General features: G+C 57.6%; 2 protein-coding genes across 10 annotated transcripts in view; one reads left to right on the top strand and one right to left on the bottom strand.

Annotated features, from left to right (window-relative positions):
- The window catches only part of GON4L (gon-4 like), a 64,003-nt gene extending 63,667 nt beyond the window's left edge, over positions 1-336 (bottom strand). For 7 of the 8 annotated variants that reach the window (XM_045983015.1, XM_045983012.1, XM_045983011.1 and 4 more), the window contains exon 1: positions 231-336. The gene's annotated coding sequence lies outside the window, so the exon portion shown is untranslated. Of the gene's footprint in view, positions 1-216 lie in introns of all 8 variants that reach the window. The other variant, XM_045983009.1, reaches the window with a different exon arrangement.
- Positions 337-1,688: 1,352 nt separating this feature from the next.
- On the top strand, positions 1,689-19,432 carry SYT11 (synaptotagmin 11). Of its 2 annotated transcripts, none has more exons than XM_045983023.1 (4): positions 1,689-2,028; positions 7,437-8,263; positions 15,751-15,871; positions 16,373-19,432. In XM_045983023.1, exons 1-4 carry the CDS (start codon positions 1,995-1,997, stop codon positions 16,681-16,683), a joined length of 1,293 nt encoding a protein of 430 aa, XP_045838979.1. In that variant the 5' UTR covers positions 1,689-1,994; the 3' UTR covers positions 16,684-19,432. The 2 variants fall into 2 exon arrangements, with proteins under 2 accessions (XP_045838979.1, XP_045838978.1); XM_045983022.1 differs by having other exon boundaries at positions 1,697-2,028; positions 15,751-15,874.
- The last annotated feature ends 4,577 nt before the right edge of the window (positions 19,433-24,009 follow it).

The following is a 24,009-nucleotide window of genomic DNA, read 5'->3' on the forward strand; positions in this document are numbered from 1 at the left end:
AGGCCCGGCTGCGGGAACTGGAGTCACCGCCACGGAGGAAATGAATGCGACCCCGGGCAGCGCCGGCGCGGGCCCCTCCCGGGCGCAGATTCCAAAGGGGAGTCCTAGCCGCGCTCCCCAGCTCGGCGCCGAGCGGGGCCCGACCCCCACGCCCAGCCCGGCACCGTCACGCACCCCGCGCCGACCCGACCCCTCTTCCCGCCCCACCGCACGCACCCCGCCGCCCTCACCAGCCGGCCGGATCCCGCGGAAACCCAGCTCCGCTCCCGCCGGAAGTCAGCCAACGCCAGCGCCGGACGTGCGCGCCCTCGAGCGCGCGCGCCGCCGGGCCGCCAAGGAGCATGCGCCAGCCTCCGGGCGCCGTGCTCGCGGGGGGTGAGGGGCGGGGGAAGCCCGCGCGGCCGCTGTCGGGCGGGAACTTCGGGGCGAGCCCCGGCCGCCTCCGTGCGTGGAGCTGTCCTGCTCCAGACTAAGCTGGGGGTCGCGATTCCGTGGTGTCGCTTGACAGGTAACCCTGCCCGCCGCGAGACACCCGCAGTACGGGACCGAGGAAAGGGCGAGCCCCTAGCGCGGCAGGAGGCGGACTCCCTGTTTCGCACAGATCGAACCACGCGCGCTCCCGTGCACGGTCCTCTGCACCCCACACGGGGTTTGCACGGACGCTACCGCGCGATGCGGTGCTCACGGGAGAGCCTGTGGGGCCGCGGCTGTCGCACCCTCCAGGTCACACACACATCCCGGGCCCGGCTGGGGGGCGACTCCGCAGACGCGCACGCTGCCCGGGTCGCTCCGGCGTCCTAGCGCGCTGCCACGGCCCGCGGTCGGTGCTCGGGAGGGGGCCCGGGCGGAGCGCAGGCCCCTGGGGCGCACGGGTTTGGGACAGAGGCGTGATTTCTGGAGCCACGGTCCTCCACCGATGCCGGGGGACGCGCCCCGGCGGCCAGACTGCAGGCGCGCCGCCGAGTCCACGCATCCGAACGCTTCGGCCCGACCCCGTCCGTAAACGGCAACCGTGGGGTGACTGCCAGGACCGCGCCAGCAGCATCACCGGCCTCTCCCCGGTGCCAAGGAAGCCTCTGGAAGCTCGGAGCTCCATCTGCGCCGCGTTCCCGGGCCTGCGGAACTCACCGCGGTGCGGCTTTGCTCACTCGCGACGCCCTCCCCCTGCGCGCGCGCGTGTGTGCGCGTGTGTGCGCGTGCGCGCTCAGACTCGTGGACGGGAAATGCCCGGCGCGGGTCCAGGCTGCCGCAGCCGTCCGTTCTGAGGAGGAGCTTTAATGCGCGCGCCACCAGTCCACCTGCGTCCACGGGCATTCCCGGCCCCTGCTCAGTTGCGCCCCCACCACCCGGTCTGGTCTCTCAGCCGCGCCTCGGCGGCTTGCGAGGTTGACAGGGTGCCCCGGGGTGGTCTCAAGCCGCGTCGCGGTAACGGCCGGCGACACGGGAGCGCGGGCCGCGGAGCGCGCGGTGTTCCCGAATCCCTGGGCCCTCCGTCAGCCGGAACGTTCTGCGGCGGCAGTAGCCCGGGGCCTGCAGGACGCCGGACGGAGAAGTGCGCGCCGCCCGGGCCGCGGGGTTCCCACCGCACCGACCCACAGCCCGCCCGGGGGCGCGGTCTCGCGCTCCAGACACTCCCGCGGCCGCAGCGGTCCTCCCGCGGCCAGCTTCCGGGAGGGGGCGGGGCCCGGCTTCCGGAACTTTTCGGGCGGGGGCGGAGCCTCCTGCCGAGGGCCGTTCGGGAGAAGGCGGGGCTTGCCTCGCATCAGGACCAGTCTGGCTGCACCTGCATCCCTCGCTCAGAGCATCCCGGGAGCATCTGAGGAGGCGGCCGCAGCTGGCAACCGGGGGCCCGACCGTCGCAGGAGGCGTCCGCCAGACACCTTCCCCCTCCCCTGAGCTAGCGCTCTACAGCGGCGGCCTCGGTGCTGGCCGGGCGCCCCCAGACGTGCCCGACCCCTGAGAAGGCATCTGTAGCAAGAGCCTCGGGCTACGACATGGCTGAGATCACCAACATCCGACCGAGCTTCGGTGAGTAGAGTCGGGAAACAGCCCGGGCAGTGGGCAGCGTCGCAGCGCCTGAGGGGCCCAGTGCCGGGAGGGAGCGAAGCCCGCGCCGGGGCCTTCCACGCCGGGCCCGCTAGGATGGGGCCTGCGGCGGCGGCGGCGGCGGCGCCTCAACTTGAGCTGCGGGCTGCAGGGGCCGGCCAGGCCGGGGGCTCGCCGGGGGTCGCGAGTTGCGACGGACGCCCAAACGTGGGCCGCGGCAGCGTGCTGCGGGGTGGGGGTGGGGGACAGGACGCGGACCCCTCCCCCTCGGGGCGCGCAGGGCGGTGCCCCCTGCTCCCCCTCCCACTCCTCGGGCTGCGGGGGAGGACGGCGGCGGGGGATGGGCGCCAAGATGGCAGCTGGGGGGGGTTGGGGGGCTCGGGGTCCGGGGGCTGGGGCACGGCTCCCCGGCCAGCCGGGGCTGTGGGGACGCCGGCGCGGGGAGCCGCTGGCCGGCGGGGCGCGGGGCGCAGACCCAGCGACCGCCGAGGCCCCCAAGTGCGGTTCTGCACCGTAATGGTGGGTCCGTCCGATGCTACCAAATGGCGCTCGGCGCTGCGGAGCCGGGGATGACGTGATGTCTATTCTGGGCCTCCTGGCAGCGCCCAGGCCCCTCTTCTCGGGCCTTTGTTCCCTGTTTCCCTGGCTGGCCTTTCCGAAAGGGGGACTCACCGCGCTGGTGCTGGCGGGGGCGCGGGCCCGGCCCGGGGGGAGGGGCGGAGAGGCCGGCCCGGCCCGGGGGGAGGCCGCTTTGTGTACCCGGCAAGGCATTACGTCATCGCCGAGCAGCTGGTCCCTGACCCGGGGCCTCCGGGCTCCCAGCTCGGCTGCACTCCAGGGGCAGAGAGTGGAGGGGAAAATAGGGAGGAAGACGGGGAAGAAAAGCTGAATAAGCAAGTTCTCCCCTCTTTGGGGCTTCCTCCACAATGTGCTAGGGTTGCAAACTTCCTGGGCTACGCTTTTCTGGTTCCAAAATAAAGGAGTTGCCCTGCTTCTCCCTCACTCTACCCCAGCTTGGGTGGGAGTTGCTGTCAGCCAAAGGGTTTCTTCATGCCTCCTAGGAGAGTCTATCCTTCAGACAACCCAGAAGGTCTGAGCATCCCGATGACAATTTTTAGGGTGGGGCCGCAGTCCAAGGAGGAAATGGCTTTTCTCATTCCGCAGTTAGAGGGTTCGTGGGAATGAGCTCTCACTTCTGGGTCAAGAAGACGTCATCAGATTAGGGGAAGTGTCCAGAGGGCAGATCACAGCCATTAGCTACTGCTTCCCACTGGTTCCCCAAGGCTGACTCTTAGCTGGCTCGCTTTCTTCCACTCCACCTTCTGCATCTCTGTCGTTGAGTCCTAAATTTCCAAAACAGGTGTTCCTTTTGTAGCCACATGAGCACCCCATGATTTTCTTCCTGCTCTTCCTCTTTTGTCTTCTGCCTTCTTTCCAGCATATTCTTTTCTCTAATTGCAGTTCCAGACTTCCTTGGAAATTTAGAGAGTGCGGGACCCAACATAGTGGTTTCCTTTAGAAGGAATATTAGTGAAAAAGAGAAATTATTTCAGCTTTTTAACCTACTCCATTTTGTTTAACCCTTACAACATCCTCTGGTCTAGGCATTATTATGTATATTTGCCGGATGAGGAAACTGCGGTTCAGTGACACGAAAGAACTTGGGTGAACTCAGACAGGAAGGGTAGTGCTAGAACTTAAACCAATGTCCAGGTGATGCCAAAGTTCATTGTCATGTCACTGTATCACCCTGGCCCACTTGATAGGGAAATGCTATTTTAGTAAAGGGAATGTCAAGTGCAGGTCTGGTCCAAGGCTGAGAGCGCGGGGCACAGCCCACGAACGTCTTACAGGTCTTCAGACGTACACAGGGGCCCTACGTAGAGGGCTGCCGCTTCCGACTTTCTCACATCTCATAGTGTGCTTCACTGCAAATGCCTTCGCCGTTGGGAGGTGCACCAGCCAACACTCGATTATCCGTGACCTTGGAGGACAAAAGCAGCAAGCAGCAGTCACTGCCAAGTACGACTACTTTTAAAACCCTCACTGCAGCCCCTAGTTCCAACTTCCTTTTCCCACCAAGCTTTTGATGAAAGCAAGAGTGGGGGTTCCTAGTTTCAGCCTCTCTGATTTTTCTAGTCCACCGCCGTGGGTGTGGGGGAGAGAGGCAGGGGATAGCCGATACTAAAAGAAAGAAGGGGGCAGAGGTGGGAAACCAGGTGGAGGAGAGCGCCTGGGAGAGGCTACAGATGACTTCGGAGGCTTCTCTTCTTTTCCTTCCCTGTCCTGAAACACGGGAATCCCACCTCTTCTCTCCCCTTCGCACATCCATTTTCTACCAGCAGGCGTGGAGGCATGAGTGTGCTCTCTCACGACCTCAGAGTGAGTCTCTGGTGCCTCCCGGCCTGGGCCTCTACAACTCTCTCTAAACCGTTCTCAACAACATACCTGTCTGGTTGGCTTCCCGCTTTCCTCGTCTCATGGAGCCAGTCTCTTCACTGTCATTAATCCGTAGCAAGCGGTTTTCAGGACCGTCCCTGACCGGTGAACCGAGAGCCACTTTTCAGATTGTGCCATTTTCCCTGACCGTGGAATCCAATCAGCTGATCGCCTGTTTCCTGAGCTCCCTTCAGATGCAAAGGCTCGAGGAGATGAACAGGAGCTTCCAAGGAGCTTCCTACCAAGGCTGCTCCCATCTGCTGAAGCCTGTCCCTGAGAGACACTGTTATTACTTAGTATGGCCGTGGACGTGGTGGCCTTCGTTTTTTAATGGTTTAGTCCTTTTCTGTACTGTATCATTAAAGAATGTAACCCCTTCTTTTCTTGCCTGACCCCAACTTTCATAGAATCATGGAATGTTGGCGAAAGAACTTCAGAGACATTTATTAGTCCAATCCCTACTGAAGAGATCTCTTTTCGAATATGCCTGACCAAGGGCGATCCAACCTCTGAAAGTTTTCAGCTGGAGCGTCACTGCCTCATGAAGCAGTGTGAGCCGTCGTGAGGCAGTTCTAATAATAATTCTAATAATAGTCTGACTCTTCTCACTGAATCGGAGTGTGTCCTCCTGTAGCCTCTACGCTCTGCGCTGTAAGGCTGTACGAGGCCAGCCACACCTCCTCCATCCAGATGCCTTCAGTAACCGTAGAAGGTTTTCATTCCCAGACCCTCAGCTCCCATTCCTTCACCTTTGCCTCGTTTGATGGTTTCCAGGCCTTTTATGACCTTGATTATGCATAACGGAGAGACACTCCGGTGTAGGCCGACCAGAGTCTGGGTCCCATCACTGCCATTCGCTCGTACGTGGCCTCGGGCAAATCTGAGTCCCCAGGTTCCTCAGTTACAAAGTGGGGATATCAGTGGTACTAGTCAGTGAGGTCTTTGACTCAGAGACTGCGGTGCCTGGCAGGGACACAGCAAACGTACACGAGAAGAGAACAGTTTTTATTCTTGCCTGTGCTAGACAGAACAGTCCGCACATGTCATGTCCGGCACCGATGAAATCCTCCTACCCCTCCCGCACCGTCGGGGCATCGTACTCATACTACAGCTTAGCATCCGACTTGGGGTCACCTAAACTACTACTTTTTTTTTTTTTTTTGAGAGAGAGAGAGCGCACCTGCACACACGCACGTGGTGGGGAGGGGCAGAGGCGGGGGGGGGGGATCTCAGGCAGGTTCCACGCCCAGCACAGGGCCCAACACGGAGCTCGATCTCACAACACTGAGATCGTGGCCTGCGCCAAAATAAAGAGTTGTGCGCTCGACCAACTGAGCCGCCCAGGTGCCCACAACTAGACTTTTTGCTCAGACTTGTCAAGGTCTGCTGTTGTGTATCAATAGGCTTTGAAGGCCAGTATAGAACTTTACCTTTGACGTATGCAATCAGATCGACTCGTGCTCTTTTTCCAATGTGGGGAGGGTATTTCGAACTCACAGATTCGTTTGTTCCCTGAGTACTTACTATGTGCCCCATGGTTCTAGGACATGGGGATATAGCAGTGAACAAAGCAGACAGTCACTGTTCTTAGGAATCTTCTGCAGTAAGGGAGGACAGACCAACATATGTCAGGAGTAGGAAGTGCTATGAAGAAAACCCAAGCAGGGTGGTGGGGACGATATCTCACTGGGGGTGGCCAAGAGGCGCTTTTCTGATGAGGTAAGGTTTGAGCAGAGGCCAGCAGTGAGTGAGGCAGTGAGCACACACACCTGGTGGGAGGATGTTTCAGGAAGATTCTGGAATGTGTTGAAGTCTTGTCCATTTCCTTAGGTCTTCCTGCCCTACTCAGGTCTTCCCTCTTCCCCTAAAAAGTAATACAGAAAAAGAGACCTTATGGAGAGAGACCTTTAAGGCCTAAGCCCAGTTTGGGTTTGGTGGACTTACGGGGGAAAAGCAAAGCAACCCCAAACTCGTTAAGGGACCCAACTTGTGTGGGAAAGGACAAGACTAAAGGAAGGGAAGGAGGCAGTGTTTCTCTGCATTCATCGAGCAGATACGTACCAAGAACCAGCTCTGCATTTTTAGTGCTAGTGAGACACAGAAATGAACAAGAGAGAAAAAAAAACCAGTTCTTGTGAAACTTATTCTCTAGTGAAGTTATATTTCTTGTAGTAAAATTATATACGTGTGTGTGTCACTGCACGTGAGAGAGAGAAGACGTGAGAAGAAAGTCTAGCAGGACTAGGACTCGTGGGAAGAAGGTTGAACTTTTTTGTAGGGAAGGCCTTACTTGGAAGGTGATATTTGAGCAAAAGCTGACGTTTTCCACAGTCCCTATTTCCTCTTATTTAAAATACAAGTATTTTTTTAAAAAATAAGTAAAATTAGAATAAAATACAAGTATTTGGAGCTGGGAGCCGAAATCTGGAACATAGTTTTAAAGTACTCAGATCCAGATTCTTTTTATTGCCTCCCGCCGTTTACCACCCTTGAACGCCATTCCGTGAACACGAGCTCACCACACACCCCGTACAGATGCCACGGAACATTCTGAAACCAGACATGGCCCGTGCCCATGTGTGTTGTGTAACGGTTGAGGTGAAAAGGTGACTTCGTAACACGGGGCAGCTTTACATGAGAGCAGGTCAGTAAGAGGGAACCAAGTCCTGGGGTGCGGGGAGGGGCGGAGAGAAGAGCAGGGAGTTGGGTAGGGCACTTCAGGGAAGGCTTCCTGGAGAAGAGGAGGGTTGCGTCCAGTTTGGTGGGAAGGAACAGCCCCGGAGAGGCTGGCTCGGGGCATCTCCCAGAGAGGGGATGCTCCTGAGCCTAGGCGAGCTCGCGATGATGCCGCGCGGGCTCCGGCTCAGGTTACCTTGGCTCTGCGGAGGGCTTGGTCTGGACGAGGGGTTAAGGTCCTCCTGGCTTGACGCATCTCTGGTCCCCACCTTCAGATGTGTCCCCCGTGGTGGCTGGCCTCGTCGGGGCGTCGGTGCTGGTGGTGTGCGTCTCGGTGACCGTCTTCGTGTGGACATGCTGCCACCAGCGGGCAGAGAAGAAGCACAAGACCCCCCCGTATAAGTTTATCCACATGCTCAAAGGCATCAGCATCTACCCAGAGACACTCAGCAACAAGAAGAAAATCATCAAAGTGCGGAGAGACGAAGACGGCCCTGGGAGGGGAGGCGGGCGCGGGAGTGTGCTGGTGGATGCCGCCGAGGCCGGCCTGCTAGGCCCCGACCGGGGTCCCAAGGGCCCGGGCTCCGGTTCTTGTATGGACCAGTTACCCATCAGGGTGGACTGTGGGGAAGAACTAAGGAGCCCCATTGCGAGCCTGACCCCCGGGGAGAGCAAAACCACGTCTCCGTCCTCTCCAGAGGAGGACGTCATGCTGGGAACCCTCAGCTTCTCCGTGGACTATAACTTCCCGAAAAAAGCCCTGGTGGTGACGATCCAGGAGGCCCACGGGCTGCCAGTGATGGACGAGCAGACCCAGGGCTCGGACCCTTACATCAAAATGACCATCCTCCCTGACAAGCGGCATCGGGTGAAGACCAGAGTGCTGCGGAAGACGCTGGACCCCGTGTTCGACGAGACCTTCACCTTCTACGGCATCCCGTACAGCCAGCTGCAGGACCTGGTGCTCCACTTCCTCGTGCTCAGCTTCGACCGCTTCTCCCGGGACGACGTCATCGGGGAAGTCATGGTGCCGCTGGCTGGCGTGGACCCCAGCACGGGCAAGGCGCAGCTGACCAGGGACATCACCAAAAGGAACATCCAGGTGAGGCGGAAGAGTGCGTCGGGGGGGGGGGGGGGGCGGTCGGTTGGCGGAGCTGAGCTCTCGGGGAGCAGCTGGGAGGGCGGGGGCCGCGGGCACGGCAGAGAGGGGCTGCGGGTAGGAAGCTCGGTGGCTGTCAGGGATCAGCGGGGCCAGAAGGAGGCAGGGGGGGGCCTCCTCCAAAAGGAACTTCGCAGGCGAAGAGGGACGGGTGGGCAGCTCCTGAAATTTCTCTTCGTGGTGCGCGTCCTGACGCGAAACCCAGGTGACCTGGGGCAGACTCGCCCCCACCAGTCCTAGACCGGGACATGGGGGCCAGTTTCTTCTCCCAAGTCGTGTGTGATCTCCCTCCCGGGAACCATGGTGGGGTTTCAGTAATTCTGCCCCCCGCGTCCCTGTCCGGCCCCAGCCGGGTCACGTGGGGGGTCTTCCCATAGCCTTTCCTCCACGTTCGGACGGGAATGAGAGGCCACCCTGGCCTTCCCCACCGGGCCAGCTCGGGCTCCTGAGTTGTAATTTCGGGGGTGCCAGGAACATGCCCCACCCCCGCGAGTTCATGCGTTTGTCACACAGCGGGGGTGGGGGGCAGTGTGGTGGTCCGCTGAGCCACACGCCCCCGCTCACCGCTTCCCAGTCAGGGGGCCCAGGGAGGTACAGAACCCTCCTGGGCTTCTGGGTCGCATCTGGGAAATGTTGCTGAAACTGGAGGAGACGATGTGTCTGGCACCCTGTTGCCCTTAAAGACCTTGGCTCCCCGGGGGAGAGAGACCATCTGAGCAGCATCACACAGAGAGTAGGGGGCCGCGAGAGATGTTGCTGGCTTTTCAGATGCAGACTTTGAATCCTGTTTCAAGGTACAACGTGAGTAGCTAATAACAGGGGCTTTGAAGTCAGACCCAAGTTTGAGTCCCAATCTCGCCCACTCCCTGAGCTCGGCTTGGCCACTCTGATCTCAGGTTCCCACAGGAACGAAGCAAGAGGATACGTTTGCGCGGCCCCTGGCGCGTAGCGACCCTCCAGGAAACCCGCCCCAATGCTGGTGGTGTTGCCGCTGTTTCTGCTGTCGCGGAGGCTTGGTTCCCGGGAGATATATGTGGTTCGCAGATGTTTATGTTCTGTTTTGGCAAAGTAAAGGAAGGCAGGGAAGCCTGAGTCACTGGAAAAGTAGGGGGGAGGTTCAGAAAGGACATCAGAGCCAATGAAAACTACCACCCAGAAAGATCCATGGCTCGGAGGCCATGCTTCTGTCCCGGTGCCCACCTGCAAGCCCGCACTGGACTCCTTGGCGAGGAGCTCGGGACCGGACGAGAGAGGCTTCTGGGCCGGTAGAGGCTGCGTGTGCAGGGAGCTCCAGGCACAAGGGTGTGCCCTCTACCAGGGGGCCCTGCCCCTCGGAGTGTGTCGCAGGCCCTGTGCCCCTGCCCGCTGAACCACAGCTCTCGTGGGGCGCACCCCCACGCAGCAGCCCAGAAGCCCAGGCAGTTTCAGAGTGTTAGAGGGGTTTGGGCAGCTCATGAGCACAGGTCCAAGGCCAGGACACAAGGAGCCGTCCTAGAGTCCGGCACAGCAAGGGCTCTTGTATCCTCTGGGGTTGGGGTCAGAAGCCCCAGCAGACACTGTGGCGGTGACGTGTTTTCATCCTACGCGGTCCCCTGCCCCTTGCCCGCCTTCTCTTTCCTCGGGGCTCCGCCAAGCCCTCCTGGCTCCCCGACCCCCTTTCCAGCAGCTCCGCGCCGCCCCACCTGCCTTCCTCCCACGGCCTGAGCCAGCCTTACCCGGAGCCCCAGCCTTGCTGGAGCCCGCAACGGGCCGGACGATCCCAGACGGCTCATGCTGTCGTAGCCAGGGCCGAAGGCAGGCGATGGCTCTGTGCCAAGCTGCAGCTGGGAAGAGGCCGGCCAGGAAAGGGACTGATTTGGGCTGAGAACAAAACAGCCTGGAATCCAGGACACTGGCCAGGGAGCGCAGACAATGGCATTTGCTGAACTGCCGGGGGCTCTTGGCAAGAGGCAAGTTTCTTTCCACTTTATTAACTCCCTTCAGGAGGGACAAGCCAGGGCGAGGATCCTGGGCCCGCGGGGAGAGGCCCAGACAGGACACACCGCGGCTGTGCGGCCCTGCGCCAGAGCCTTCCAGCCTCCCGGACGTCCTCAGCGTTTCCCGAGCTGGAGCCTGTGGGCAGGGCCATGGCCGTCACCGCACTCGTCTGGCTGCTGGTCCCCAAGCCTTCCTGCGGTGCGGCCTCTGCCTGTCTCCCCTGGTCCTCTCTGCCGAGGCCAAGAGTCTGCCCCGCCTGGATCTCCCCTGGGCTCACCAGCTGCAGCTGCTCCGAACCACGCCGCACTCTGAGAGAGCTGGCTGGTCTGTGGAAGGTGTCCCCTTCCTACACGGGCCACATGAGCCTCCCTCACCCAGACGCCCCGGTGGGGACTGCGGGGAGCTGCACGTCTCTCCATGACATCCCCCTGAACTGCATTTCCCCTCCTTAGCAGAAAAACTGCCTCGCGTCCTTGCCGTTACCCACTGCAAAGACGCCAGGGACTGGTCATCCTCCCTGACCCTTCCACCTCGCTCCTTCCCCGGGGCCAGCGATCGCTGTCTCTCTGGGTCTCATCTGGGCTGGACGGTGAGGGCAGGCGGGCTCACTGAGAGCACTCTCAGCACTTATGAACACACAAGACGGAGGAAACATTAGAAATTAACCCTTGATCATGAAGGAAAGATCCCAGTACACATTTTATAATGCCCCAAATTTCTGATCTCTCTTGAGATCTCTGATCTCCAAAACTAGCCTTTCTTTTTTTGAGTAGCTTTTTTTCTAATATTTTATTCAGATAGACATCTTTTTTAAGGAGGCTCTACACCGAGCGTGGGGCTTGAACTCACAATCCTGAGATCAAGATATCTCCCTCTTCCGGTTGAGGGGGCCTGCGGGCCCCTTGGATAAAAATTAACCTGAGCTTACATTCTGGCGATAAATCCCCGTGGGAGAAAGGGAGGCTGTCCGGAGAGGGCTAGGGCATCGCGCACCATCCTTAGAGTCCCCCAAGTTTCTTGAGGTCATTGTTTTCCAAATCACTTCCTATCCTTGCTGGGGGCGTCTGGTGTTGATGGCCTGTGACGACGGTCATGGGAATGACCAGGATTCTTAAAATCTCAGATTTGTGAGGAACCTGAGAGGTTCTGCAGCGGAGCCAAAAGGGGCTGAAAAAGAAACGAGCCAGGAAGAGAGTAGCTGTACTCGCACGCTGGGGAGAAGGTGCGGGCGCGTTGGAACAGTGCGGGTTTTGTTTCTCTTGTTTTCCCGTGACTGGGGTCCGTGGGGAGGTGGTCTTCGGGACTTCTGGTCCCAGTGAAGGTGTGTTGAGGGTGTGTGGGTCCGCCTCGTGCAGAGGCCGTGGGGCTGGACTGTCGCTCGGGAAGGGGCTCTGCTGCTCACAGGGAACAGAGCCTCCCCTGAGCCTGATCTGAGCCCCCCTCCCCCCCGGCGCCCATCTTCCCCAGGATCGACGCAGCTGCTCCTCCTCTCCGCTGAGGGAGCCGCAGTCTGAGAGCAAAGCCCCCCGGGTCTTTCAGGCGTGGATAAGACCCTTTCTCCTCCTGTGCTTCTGCCTGCCTCCTGAGGCCAGGGGGCTGGGAAACCGAGCCCGCTCCCCGCCCCGCTCCCAGCCCCGGACAAAGAGCCCTTGAGAGAGAACATTGGCGATGCTACTGCGGTGGGAAGTGGGTGGGAAGAGAAAGGGGGAGGGGACGGGAATCTGCCTTCCGTGCAGAAGAAGAGCCGCATTCGGGAGGTGGGACCAGCCCTGTGAGATGGCCAGAGGTGAAGGGGGGGGTCAGACGGACAGCAACGGCCGAGGGGTGATTTTAGGGGAGAAAATCACTAGAAGGGCAACCAGGAGTTGTCCACTTCCCCAAAGCAAGGCGGGGGGGGGGGTCTGGATTGCACAGACTGCTATCTAACCAGTGGGTGAGTTTCAAAACACCGTTTTAACCAAATAATTAGGAAATTCAAGCTATAATTTTATAGTCCGTGGTTTTGTTTTTTTTTTTAACGAATAAAACTTTTGGGGTTTTGGGGGGTTTTTTGCTTTTTTGGTTTTTTGTTTTTGTTTTTTTATTTTTTTTTAATTTCACTTATTTATTTGATAAAGAAATCACAAGTAGGTAGAGAGGCAGGTGGGGGGGGTGGGATGCAGGCTCCCCGCTGAACAAAGAACCCGATGCGGGGTTCAATCCCAGGACCCTGGGATCATGACCTGAGCCGAAGGCAGAGGCTTTAACCCACTGAGCCACCCAGGCGCCCCAAAAACTGTTTTTCAAATCAAGTTTCCCCTTTACCCTTCTTCTGTCTCTAGAGTCCAAATTGTGTTTAAAGACTGTGCGTCCATGTAACCAGGAGCAGACAGGCTCTAGGCTGTAGGTAAGGAGGAAACGGGGTCTCCAATCTAGCAGAGAAAAGCCACGAAAATCTTTTTTCAGGTCTGTTCTGTTCGGGACTTCAGTTTCAAAAGCTAAAGGCTAAGTTCACTTTGTAGTCATTTCATGCCCTATGAGAGGTTTTCCATACGTTCCTGGTATGAAACAGCCTCGGGAAAGTCTCTGAACCATGTGATACGTTAGTACAGTTTCATCCCTTGAGATGCGCTGGGCCTCGCGTCCGAGCGCAGACCCTGGGGTTTCTCTCCTCGCTTCTCGTGGACGAGCTGATTCAGTGACTTCCTGTCCTTGTTCACGGGCGCCCCCCACCCCCCGGTGGTGCTCGTTGACAGCGGGCTTCCCCCACTTCGCAGCCAGCACACAGTGGACTCACCAGAAGTGATTTCGCGGGTGTGCGGCGCGCGCAAGGCTGGCAGCGGGCACAGTCTGCCCGGGTTCAGTCCGAGCTCACTTCCTGGGGCCGGCGGCGTTTCCTTGGGGCTTTGAAGCAAGAAGTAAGAGTTGGTAGTGGGGGCATTTTTGTCCCAAATTTCCTTATTTCGTCCAATATTCCCAGCCCCCACCCCTTTCTGTTTTCCTGCTCCCAGCCTCATCCCTGCTCTGTAAACCAGAAACACAAAATGTTTAAAAATTATTTATTCTAAAAAGCTCTTATTTATTTGAAGGAGAGCGAGCACAAGTCGGGGAGTGGCCCACAGAGAGGCGGACTCCCTGCCGAGCATGGATCCTGGGACCTGGCATCAGGACCTGAGCTGAAGGCAGACGCTTCACCACTGAGCCACCAAGGTGTCCCACATTTTTTTTAAAGTTAAAAAAAAGGAGGCGGGGGACAAAAGAAGCATAGATAAATAAAACCAAAAAATAAGTTAGAAACACAAGAAATTGGGGCGCCTGGGTGGCTCAGTGGGTTAAGCCGCTGCCTTCGGCTCAGGTCATGATCTCAGGGTCCTGGGATCGAGTCCCGCGTCGGGCTCTCTGCTCAGCGGGGAGCCTGCTTCCCTCTCTCTCTCTCTCTCTGCCTGCCTCTCTGCCTTGTTGTGATTTCTCTCTGTCAAAAAATAAATAAAATCTTTAAAAAAAAAAAAAAAAAAAGAAACACAAGAAATTGCGTCCATTTCAGCGAGCTCTTCCAGAGACGCGTCCCGCCCCGCGCTCCCTCTGCTGCGGGCGCTCCAGGTCCCGTCCATGGCCGAGACAGCAGCCTCTGGGCCCGTCTCCCCTCCAGTTCATTCTCCAGCTCTCGCTAGAACAATGCTAGTCCCTGTAGAACAATAACACAGCGACAACTGTGCCCTCCCTCCTGTGCCAGCAGCCTCACCCCTGGCTTGTGTGCTCTGCCGTTTGGTTAGAAACCCTACACTCAGCCCTGAGGTCAGCCGGCAAGCCCTCCCCGGGGTCCCCCAGCAGCTCTCAGCCAGGCTCCTTACTGCTCTGATGACGGCAGGTTTGTTTCTGTCGGTCTCTTCTGGGCCTGGTAAGCTCCTTGGGGGCAGGAACCGGATCCTGGGCCCCTGGCTGGCTCAGTCACTGGAACCTACAACTCCTAATCTCAGAGTTGTAAGTTTGAGATCTACACTGGCATAGAGACTACTTAAAATTTTTAAAAAGAGGGGCGCCTGGGTGGCTCAGTGGGTTAAGCCGCTGCCTTCGGCTCAGGTCATGATCTCAGGGTCCTGGGATGGAGTCCCACATCGGGCTCTCTGCTCAGCAGGGCGCCTGCTTCCTCCTCTCTCTCTCTGCCTGCCTCTCTGCCTACTTGTGATCTCTGTCTGTCAAATAAATAAATAAATAAATAAAATCTTTAAAAAAAAATTTTTTTTTTTAAAAAGAGAGAAAAAAGCAAAAAAGAAAAACAAAAAGGAGCCAGGTCTCATCAGCTCCAGACTCTAAGCACCTAGCACGTATCCAAGTATTGTTTAAAATGCCCTTACAGGGGCGCCTGGGTGGCTCAGTGGTTAAAGCCTCTGCCTTCGGCTCGGGTCATGATCCCAGGGTCCTGGGATCGAGCCCCACATCGGGCTCTCTGCTCGGCAGGGAGCCTGCTTCCCTTCCTCTCTCTCTGCCTGCCTCTCTGCCTGCTTGTGATCTCTGTCTGTCAAATAAATGAATAAAATCTTTAAAAAAAAAAAAAAAAAGTGGTTAAAATGCCCTTACAGGGGCGCCCGGGCGGCTCAGTGGGTTAAGCTTCTGCCTTTGGCTCAGGTCATGATCTCAAGGTCCTGGGATCGAGCCCCGCGTCGGCCTTTCTGCTCAGCAGGGAGCCTGCTTCCTCCTCTCTCTCTCTGCCTGCCTCTTTGCCTACTTGTGATCTCTGTCAAATAAATAAATAAATAAAATCTTAAAAAAAAAATAAAAATTAAATGCTCTTGCAGGCTGGAGGGTTTTTTCCTTTCCCAAGCAGACCCTAGAATAAGATTCAAAGAGGGGAGCCCCAACCTGTGGGCACCTGGGAGGAAGCCAGCTGGGCTGGACAAGACACGAGCAGGCAGACAGAACGGGTGCACGCTCCCCGTGTGGAACAGAGGGACGGTCCCCAGGAAGTTTAGGAACCTGCCCAAGCCAGGGGCTGAGTGACCAGCACAGTGAAGGCTCAGCTCCAGGTCCCCTGCCTTCCACCATCCAGGCTCTGTTGCCCCGAGAACCGAATGAGACCCCGGGAGAGAACATGCTTCTCTAGGCGCTGGTGCAGGTAAAATTTTACCCATTTCAATTTCTTTAGTCGTCTTGATGCTCTGAGGTCGGTACCGGTTTTATCTGCACCCTTCAGGCGAGGAAACAGGGACACAGCTGCCAAGTTCTTGTCCAGGTGGCACAGGGGGGGAGTAGCAGCCGGACCGGAATCCAGACCTGCATGGCCCCGGAGTCACGCTCGGGAACGCGACGCGAGCAAATGGTTGCATTTAGTTTCGGGATTGTCATGAGGATGGGTCCATTTCCCCCACCCGTTAAACGTGACAGTCACACGCCGGCGGGAGGCACAACTTCCGCACCCCTGCTGCCCCCACCCCCCCCCCCCACCAGGACGCTCACCTGCCTTTTCCTCTTCACAGAAGTGCATTAGCAGAGGGGAGCTCCAGGTGTCTCTGTCCTACCAGCCCGTGGCACAGAGACTGACCGTGGTGGTCCTCAAAGCCCGACACCTGCCGAAAATGGACATCACCGGCCTCTCAGGTAGCAGCTATTCACCTCGACCTGCCTCGGGCCCCCTGGCCCCACACCGTCCCCCCTGCGCCCCTGACGCCCTCCGGTCCCCTCCCCGGTCCCGGGCTCTAACTGTCCCTAGCGCGGGAGGTGCCCCGGGTGGGTGGAGAGGGCTGGACATTCGGTGAGGTGCCCCCCGCTGGGCGCATCCCAGCCACTGAGCCCCTGCTGCAGGGGAGACAGACCTCCCCACGCCCCTGCAGGCCTCTGGGAGTCCCTGCGCCCTTGAAAACGCGGCCTGGTGTCACAGGCTTTCCTCACTCCTGACTTGGGCAAGTTGTTCTGCTGTGTTCTGGGGTGCCCCGGGCCCCGCGCCCCCCCGAGGTCAGGAGTGTGTTTGGTGCGCAGTCCCCGGAGACCACATGTGAGTGGTCACCACGGACAGGAGCGTGCCCCCCTCCCCACAAAGCCGCCGTTCGAGGGGAGGACCGTGTCATGGGCCTGTCTCCCTTTTCTCTCTGGTGGCCCCAGATCCTTATGTCAAGGTGAACGTCTACTACGGCAGAAAGCGCATCGCCAAGAAGAAAACCCACGTGAAGAAGTGCACTTTGAACCCCGTCTTCAACGAGTCCTTCGTCTACGACATCCCCCCCGACCTCCTGCCTGACGTCAGCATCGAGTTCCTGGTCATCGACTTCGACCGCACCACCAAGAACGAGGCGGTGGGAAGGCTGATCCTGGGGGCGCACAGCGTCACCAGCAGCGGCGCCGAGCACTGGAGGGAGGTGTGCGAGACGCCGCGCAAGCCCGTGGCCAAGTGGCACAGTCTGAGCGAGTACTAGGCGCGTCGCCCTCGCCCGGGCCCGGGCCAGGCAGGCCGGCGGGGACGGAGATGCCACACAGGAGCGGACTCAGAACCTCCTTTTAGTCGTAGAAGATTTCTTACAAAACACACCCCACATGACCACAGCTGCAGATCAGTTCTTAGCGATGACGATTTTTCTCCTTTGCAAGGCACTAGAAATCCTTTTTTTTTTTTTTTAATGGGGAGAAAGAGAGGGAAAGGCCTCACAAGTCTATATATAACAATGTAACCTTATACTTGCATGTCTAATACAAACTGAAGAAATTAGCCTAACTGCCAATATCAAGTTACAGATTTTGATCCATGAAAATTGTGTTTTGTGCCGAATTGTATTTGCTGATTCCCTGAAATTGGCCTCTTTTTTACTGGGCTTCCCTGGAGAGTCACTCCCGCCCCCAGCTCTGCAGAGGATGTTGTTTTGCTCATGTAAAACCTCGTAGCGTCGCCGTCCCCGTCGGATGCCCCCCCACCCAGCTCTGCTCTTTGAGCTCAGGGTCCAGAGGTCTGTCGTGAGCCAGGAAACGGAGGTGGCCCGAAGGAGGCCGGGTGTGCAGGGGGAGACCTGGGGCGCGGGCTTCTCGCTGCCCCGCTCCTGCTGGAGGGCTCGAGGGCAGCCCAGGGTCAACTGGCGCTGGGGGCCGTGCACATGGCAGGCTTGGAGGTAGAGTCCGGGTCTCCGAAACTGGACGTTTGTCTGGAGAGAGCTTCGGAGCCTTCCAGTCGGGCTAGGGTGGCTCCGGGGGCCGGGGGTGGCCGACCCCAGGTGCTGTGTGTGGGTGCGGGCAGGACGGCGTGTCTGCCCCCGCCTGACAGCAACACAGCCAAGTGACAGCCTTTTGCTGGCGTGAAGGGTGAACTGGCCGTTATTGTTCAGAAGTGCCAGCCCAGGAGACGCTTTAGGGTTTTCTCAGGGAGCGGAGATGAGATCGGTTCTGCTTCCTAAGGAAAAGGGCTTCAGAAATTACCGTTTATCCCGGAAGTTCGCACCTGCGGCTCTTCAGACTAGAGAAGGGAATAAACACGAGCGCAGGCGCGGTCGGGGTGACCCGGCTTCGTCTCTCCCGTCCTGTCCCTCAGAGCAGGGTGATTAACGGAGCCCTGGGTCCTACTCAGCGTCGACACCAGGGGAAGGGCTGGGGGAAGCACGCGGCTCTATCCCCTCCCACCGGTGGCAAGGGCGCCGGGGTCTCCGCACCCCTGGCCGGCCCCCGCTCTCCCGTCGAGACCCATCGGAGGGCAGAGCCCAGGGGCTGGGGGACAGTCCTCGAGCGTGTCCAGGCAGCAGATCCCACCAGAGGCCCGCAGAGTGGCTTGGATCAGCAGCCGCTGGAGCCGAGGCCTGGCCAAGCAGGTCCACCCCGCGCAAGAGCACCCCTTCCGACCTGCTTCCGAGGAGGCCGGGTGTCTGCAGACAGAGCGATGGGGCCTGTGACATTCTCTTAGCTCTTGTGCATTTAAGACCGGTCTGCTCCCTCCATCCTCCTGTTGTTCTCTTTTTTTTAAAGCCTGGTTCCGAGCGGGGCTGAGCAGCTTGGAGCAGGCACAAAGACCACTCTGTTCTTGTCCCCGCTCCCTGCTCCCTCCCCACACCCTCCATCGGACTCGCGATCCCATCCGTGTCCACGGCACCGGTCTCTATCCTACACTCCATCGAATGTAAATACTGTATCATACGTAGAAGAAAATAATTTTTGTTTTCTAAAAATGCATTTCAAGATAGTTTAGTGTAAATCGGACAGGAGCGTTCTGAAGCCCCATTAGGAAAAAATCTTAAATGCTTCCTCTTCATCGCCTTAATGTCTGAAGATCAGAAATCGCTGAGCAACCTGCTTTTGTTTCCTTCCCAGAAACACTGCGGAGCAAACAGGCGGAGAGAGTCTGGTCTTTGCCCTGCTGCGTGGGCGGGGCAGCTGCTCCCCCGACCCTCTCCCCCACCCCCCGGGCTGCGGAGCGGGCAGGAGGCCAGGTGACAGGGTGGGAACGGGCAGACAGCGCAGGGCTCCTCCCTCCTACCTCACGCCTGATCCCTCACGCCCTCGGCTTTGCTGTCCCCAAGTCTCTTGGCCGCCTTCGGCTTCCCCACGGCCCCGCCCAGAGCCGGCTGCTCCGGCCAAGAAGCCCGCGCACCTCCCAAGAGTCAGTTGAAAGACAAGAGAGTCGCACGCGAGCGTTTGCACAAGGCACTCGTGGTCAGGAACGGGTTAGGGAACGGTCACTTCGGATTTTCCAAGAGCCGGGCCTTCTCTGCTGGTATCTTGGTTCCTTTGGGAAGACAAGAGTTTCTCTTTATGAGTTACTCCTTTCGGTTCTAGTGGAGCGCAGCCAAGATGTCCGGGAACGGGCTCGAGCACGAAAGCAGACAGAACCGGCTCGTGGGGCGGGAGCGGCTTGCTCGGGACAGGGGACGAGACGGGTCTCTTCTTGGAAGGCTCTTACTGTGGCCGCGATAGTGACTGTGCCCTCACCAGGATCCTTCTCCGACGTGGTCGTCTTTCTTTACCTTGTGTCTTCTCTTGTAAAAAAAAAAAAGAAAAAAAAAAAGAAAAAAAAAAAGAAAAAAAAAAAACTCAAAATAAATGTGTCAAAAGAAAAAACCAGAAAAGCCAACGTGAATCGTGTGAAACTTCCTAACGCTGTGATGCTATGCTGCGGTATGTAACGCCCTCTTGTACGTGGAGTTTGCTAGCGCACCAGCGAGTGCAAAATAAAGACCGACTCACACCAAAGCCGCAGGCACGCATGGTGTTCTTGGGGGCTGGGTGGCCGGGGGCCAAGTCACGCTCAGATTCCCACGGGGTGATTCAGGGCACATTTCCCAGTGTGATACCCACCCCCGCCCCCGAAGATTCAGATCCCTGGGGCACCTGGCCCGCTCAGTGGGGGGGAGGGGGGGCTGCGGCTCTTGGTCTCAGGGTCCTGAGGTCAAGCCCCACGCTGGGTATGGATTACGGGAGGAAGAAAAATGCAGATTCTGGGCTCCGGACTTAAGAGTCCTTTCTCTAGTCCTTCTGTTTTCCTCTCAAACTGTCATTCCTAAGACCATCACTAGCAGGAGAGACATGATGGCTTCAGAGCTCCCTAGCCTGCCCATGTAATTGGAAATATTTACTCTGAAGCAAAGCCAAGAGGGCTGATTCTTTCTCTCCCTCACTCCTGACAAAGCCCTGCGGCTGAGTGCGGACGGTCCGCTGGGGTTGGGGCACGACACCGACCCTGTGGCGCGAGGCGGGCAGTCCCACCAGGAAATACGCAGTCACAGACAGAAGCGCTCGGGCTCACACACCCCTCGGGGGCACGTCCCAGGGTGCTCGGAGGACCCCTGCACCTCCTGAAGCCTGGAACCGTGATTTTTCCTGCCTTCTGTCCTGTGGAAATCGCCTTCCCTGCGCGTATGTGGTTCCCTTCTGGGAGCAGGAACGGAAGCCCGTATTCTTTTATTTATTTATTTATTTAAAAAAAATTTTTAGAAGATTTTATTTATTTATTTGACACAGATCACACGTAGGCAGGGAGAGAGGGGGAGAGAGAGAGTGGGGGGGAAGCAGGCTCCCTGCTGAGCAGAGAGCCTGATGCAGGACTCGATCCCAGGACCCTGGGATCATGACCCGAGCTGAAGGCAGAGGCTTAACCACTAAGCCACCCCAGCGCCCCGCCCCTACTCTTCTAAAGTTTCAGTGAAGGAATTAAAAAACTTTTTTAAGTGACAAAGTAATATAATAAACGTATGATACAAAAATTGGAAAATAGAGAAAAGGAAAAAAAAATTAGTTGGGATTCCAGAACCTTGCCCAACCTTCTGTCTCCTAGTCTTATTTCCTGTGCATTTTTTCCCTGCTGCGTCACACCGCCTGATCCTGTAGAAAACGTGTAAAATAAAGTCCAAGTTCACAGAAGCCAGAAAGCACGCCAGTCTCGGGGCAAATCTCACCGCCCTCAGCTCGTCTTGCCGTCAGCGAGCTCGCAGACGTCGCGGTCGTGGCGCGCAGGTCAGTCTGCACACCGCTTCTTCTCCAGGTGGCAAATCCGAAAAAAACAACGCAGTCGCACAACAATGATAAGAGTGTCTTGGCACTCGGCCAGGATGCTTTTGTCTACGATTAACAGGAAACCCAACTCGAATTGGCTTAAACACCAGGAACACGCACCGCTTCACCCAAATGCAAGTCCACGGGTGCGGCCAGCTTTGGGGCAACTCTGGCAAAAGGCCGCTAATCCCGCGAGGGCCCGGGTGCTTGCTGGGGGCCCACACTGACACGCAATGTCCGCGTAACCCTGATGGTTTGGTGTGTCTGTAGGACCACTCCCAGAGCAAGAGAAGAGACTGCTCGGGGCCACCCCCGGGAGGGCCTCCCCCAGACGCCTCTAGCGGTTCTCTCCTCTGCTCTCTCCCATTTTGGAATGGGCCACGGGGTCACTGCCGAGCGGATCAGGCAAGGAGGAAGGGAGTGTCTTCGGACCGCCCCGGACCTGGGTGTGGGAAACTCGGGGCTTCTTGAATGAAATGTCATTTCCTGTGCAAGGAGGGATGGGTGCTGGGCGGCCGGCAAACGGGACAGCCCTGTGTCCCTCCTCCAGCACTTGCTCTTCTGGAACAGACTCAGAGAAGAGCCACTGCCCTCAACCACCCCCTGCACCTTGTGGTTTGACAAGCCAGCCTAGCACATGGGTCCTCTTCAAATGACTCGAGAGCAGGGCGCCTGGCTGGCTCGCCTGTCAGGGGTCCAATAGTAAAATCTTTTTTTTTTTTAAGGTTTATTTATTTGACAGAGAGAGACAGCGAGAGAGGGAACACAAGCAGGGGGAGTTGGAGAGGGAGAAGTGGGCTTCTCACCCAGCAGGGAGCCTGATGCGGGGCTCGATCCCAGGATCCTGGGATCATGACCTGAGCTGAAGGCAGACACCTAACAAGCCACCCGGGCATCCCAGATAAAATCTTAAAAAAAAAAAACCCAAATGATTCAAGAGCAAATCAGTTTAGCCATAGAGCATAATTTTTCAGAAAGCTGAGAACTTTTTATTTAAGTTCACTTAAGTCATCTCTCTACCCAACGCAGGGCTGGAACTCAAAACCCTGAGATTAAGAGTCACAGGCTCCCAAAACTGGACATTTTCACGACTGACATTTGCTCGACACCAAACCAGTCTCCTGTCTGGCATTTTTCCCAGTTGACACTGTTCACCGAGGAACAGAACCCTACAAGGTCTCTTGCTCCCACCCCCATTCTCCACTCTACCCGCACATTAGACATGAGACTGTGCACCTCAGAAGCAGAGGGGACTAGGGCACCTGGCTGGCTTCGTAGGCACGCAACTCTTGATCTCAGGGTTGTGAGTTCAAGTCCCCACGTTGGGTGTGGAGCCTACTTAAACAAAAAATTGGAGGTCGCCGCAGAACAGAACTGAGCCACCAAGACCTGCGTTCATGTTATTCGCACGGCTGAATTCCCACCGTCCAACACGACGCCCAGCATCCAGCAGGAACACAACACACGTTTGCGTGATGGAGGAAGACAGCCAGGGGACAAATACTGTCTAGGAAGCAGATCTAAGGCAAACACAAAACATCTGTGCCTCTTCCTACTTATTCCTGAGTTGGAGTTTCCAAAGAAGTCTGGTGCAGAGCGAGTCTTGTTTTTGTTAGTTGCTGGGTGTCGGCCGTGGTGGGTGTGTCTTAGCCGCACCAGACCACAGATGCTCGAGGCTGTCTGGGGATCTGACGCGGACAGTAAACACAGGGTTTTGGGCGGGACCAGCCTGGAGGTGGCCGAGCGCCCTCCCGGCCCGCAGAGACTTGGACCTGGAGTAACCCCACCTGAGCACGTGCAGGAACTCACCTTCCTATGGAGCACTGGTGCCCGAGGAAACCGGGGAAGCGGCTGCCGGCCCGCGGTCGTTGCGAAGCTGGAGAGCTTCTCCTGGCTCGAACAAGCTGCAGTCAGATCAGCAATAACCAGCTCTGGGAAGGGCAGGAAATGGCACGTCCCCGCCCCGGCAGCTTTTGTTCAAAAAACTGGGTGACTTAATGGCAGATCGCATGTGCTGAGTTTTTAAGCAACGACTACAAAGCTAAAATATTTCAGTAATTCCATCTCCAGGCCAACTCCTGCTTAAAAGTTGATCAGAAATTTCAGCATCTGGGGCGCCTGGGTGGCTCAGTGGGTTGGGCCGCTGCCTTCGGCTCAGGTCATGATCCCAGGGTCCTGGGATCGAGTCCCGCATCGGGCTCTCTGCTCAGCGGGGAGCCTGCTTCCCTCTCTCTCTGCCTGCCTCTGTGTCTACTTGTGATCTCTCTCTGTCAAATAAATAAATAAAATCTTTAAAAAAAAGAAAAGAAAGAAATTTCAGCATCTGGGGCGCCTGGGTGGCTCAGGGTAAGCCTCTGCTTCGGCTCAGGTCATGATCTCAGGGTCCTGGGATCGAGCCCCGCATCGGGCTCTCTGCTCAGCAGGGAGCCTGCTTCCTCCTCTCTCGCTGCCTGCCTCTCTGCTACTTGTGATCTGTGCCTGTCAAATAAATAAAATCTTAAAGAAAAAGAAAAAAAAGAAAAGGAATTGCAGCATCCCCCAAACACTAAGATTTAACAGTCCTTCGTTCATGTAGGGGTTTCCTTCCTGACGAGGTAGAAGTTTACTTTTCTTGCGTGTCCCCCAGCCACGACTCTGGTTTCATCCTGCATCTTCTTCCCGCGTACCCCCAGCGCCACCACACGCCACTCGGGCAGAGCCTCTACTGTTTCCACACCGGGTGACCGCCACCTGTCACCGCTCCACACCGCCCTCTGAAGCCAGCGCGCGGCGCTCAGCACCTGGCTCACTCAAGCAGCATGGCTGCGATCACGATCCTCTGGGATTCAGTTAGATTCCTGGATCCTGTCAGAATCCATCAAATCAGAACCTCCGGAGGGTACGGCAGGAAAAAGCCCAGAACCGCTCTTGGCCGTTTCTGATCCAGAGAGCAGACAGGCCCTCGGGGGCCATGCACACTTCAGACCAGCCCTCAGGGCTTCCCGAGCACTCAGCCCGGCCCCACGGTGTCCTGCGGTGCTCTGAGGCACAGCGGGCTTCTCCGTGCTCATCCTGCCTTCCCCAGGGCCGTCCTGCCTCTCCCGCTCTCCAGTCCGGCGCCGGAGCCGTCCTACACAGGATGCTCGACTGGTCGGTGGTTCCAAGTCACGCGTCTCCGCTTACTGAGACATCTTCACGGCCGAATTCTACCAACCAGCTTAATCCACATCCTTCTATGTTTTAATTAGTCGATGCAACATGGTTTTTGTTACATATGAATTGCCCTGCCTCCCGATCCA

The sequence above is a fragment of the Meles meles genome, chromosome 17 (assembly GCF_922984935.1).
Source record: "Meles meles chromosome 17, mMelMel3.1 paternal haplotype, whole genome shotgun sequence".
NCBI classification, from domain to species: Eukaryota; Metazoa; Chordata; class Mammalia; order Carnivora; family Mustelidae; genus Meles; species Meles meles.

Bases quoted from the DNA above. Each gene is read 5' to 3' on its own strand.
- SYT11 (XM_045983022.1), top strand. From the start codon at position 1,995: ATGGCTGAGATCACCAACATCCGACCGAGCTTCG. The intron at 2,029-7,436 runs GTGAGTAGAGTC...CCCCACCTTCAG, and splicing joins CAACATCCGACCGAGCTTCG to ATGTGTCCCCCGTGGTGGCT. The intron at 8,264-15,750 runs GTGAGGCGGAAG...TCCTCTTCACAG, and splicing joins TCACCAAAAGGAACATCCAG to AAGTGCATTAGCAGAGGGGA.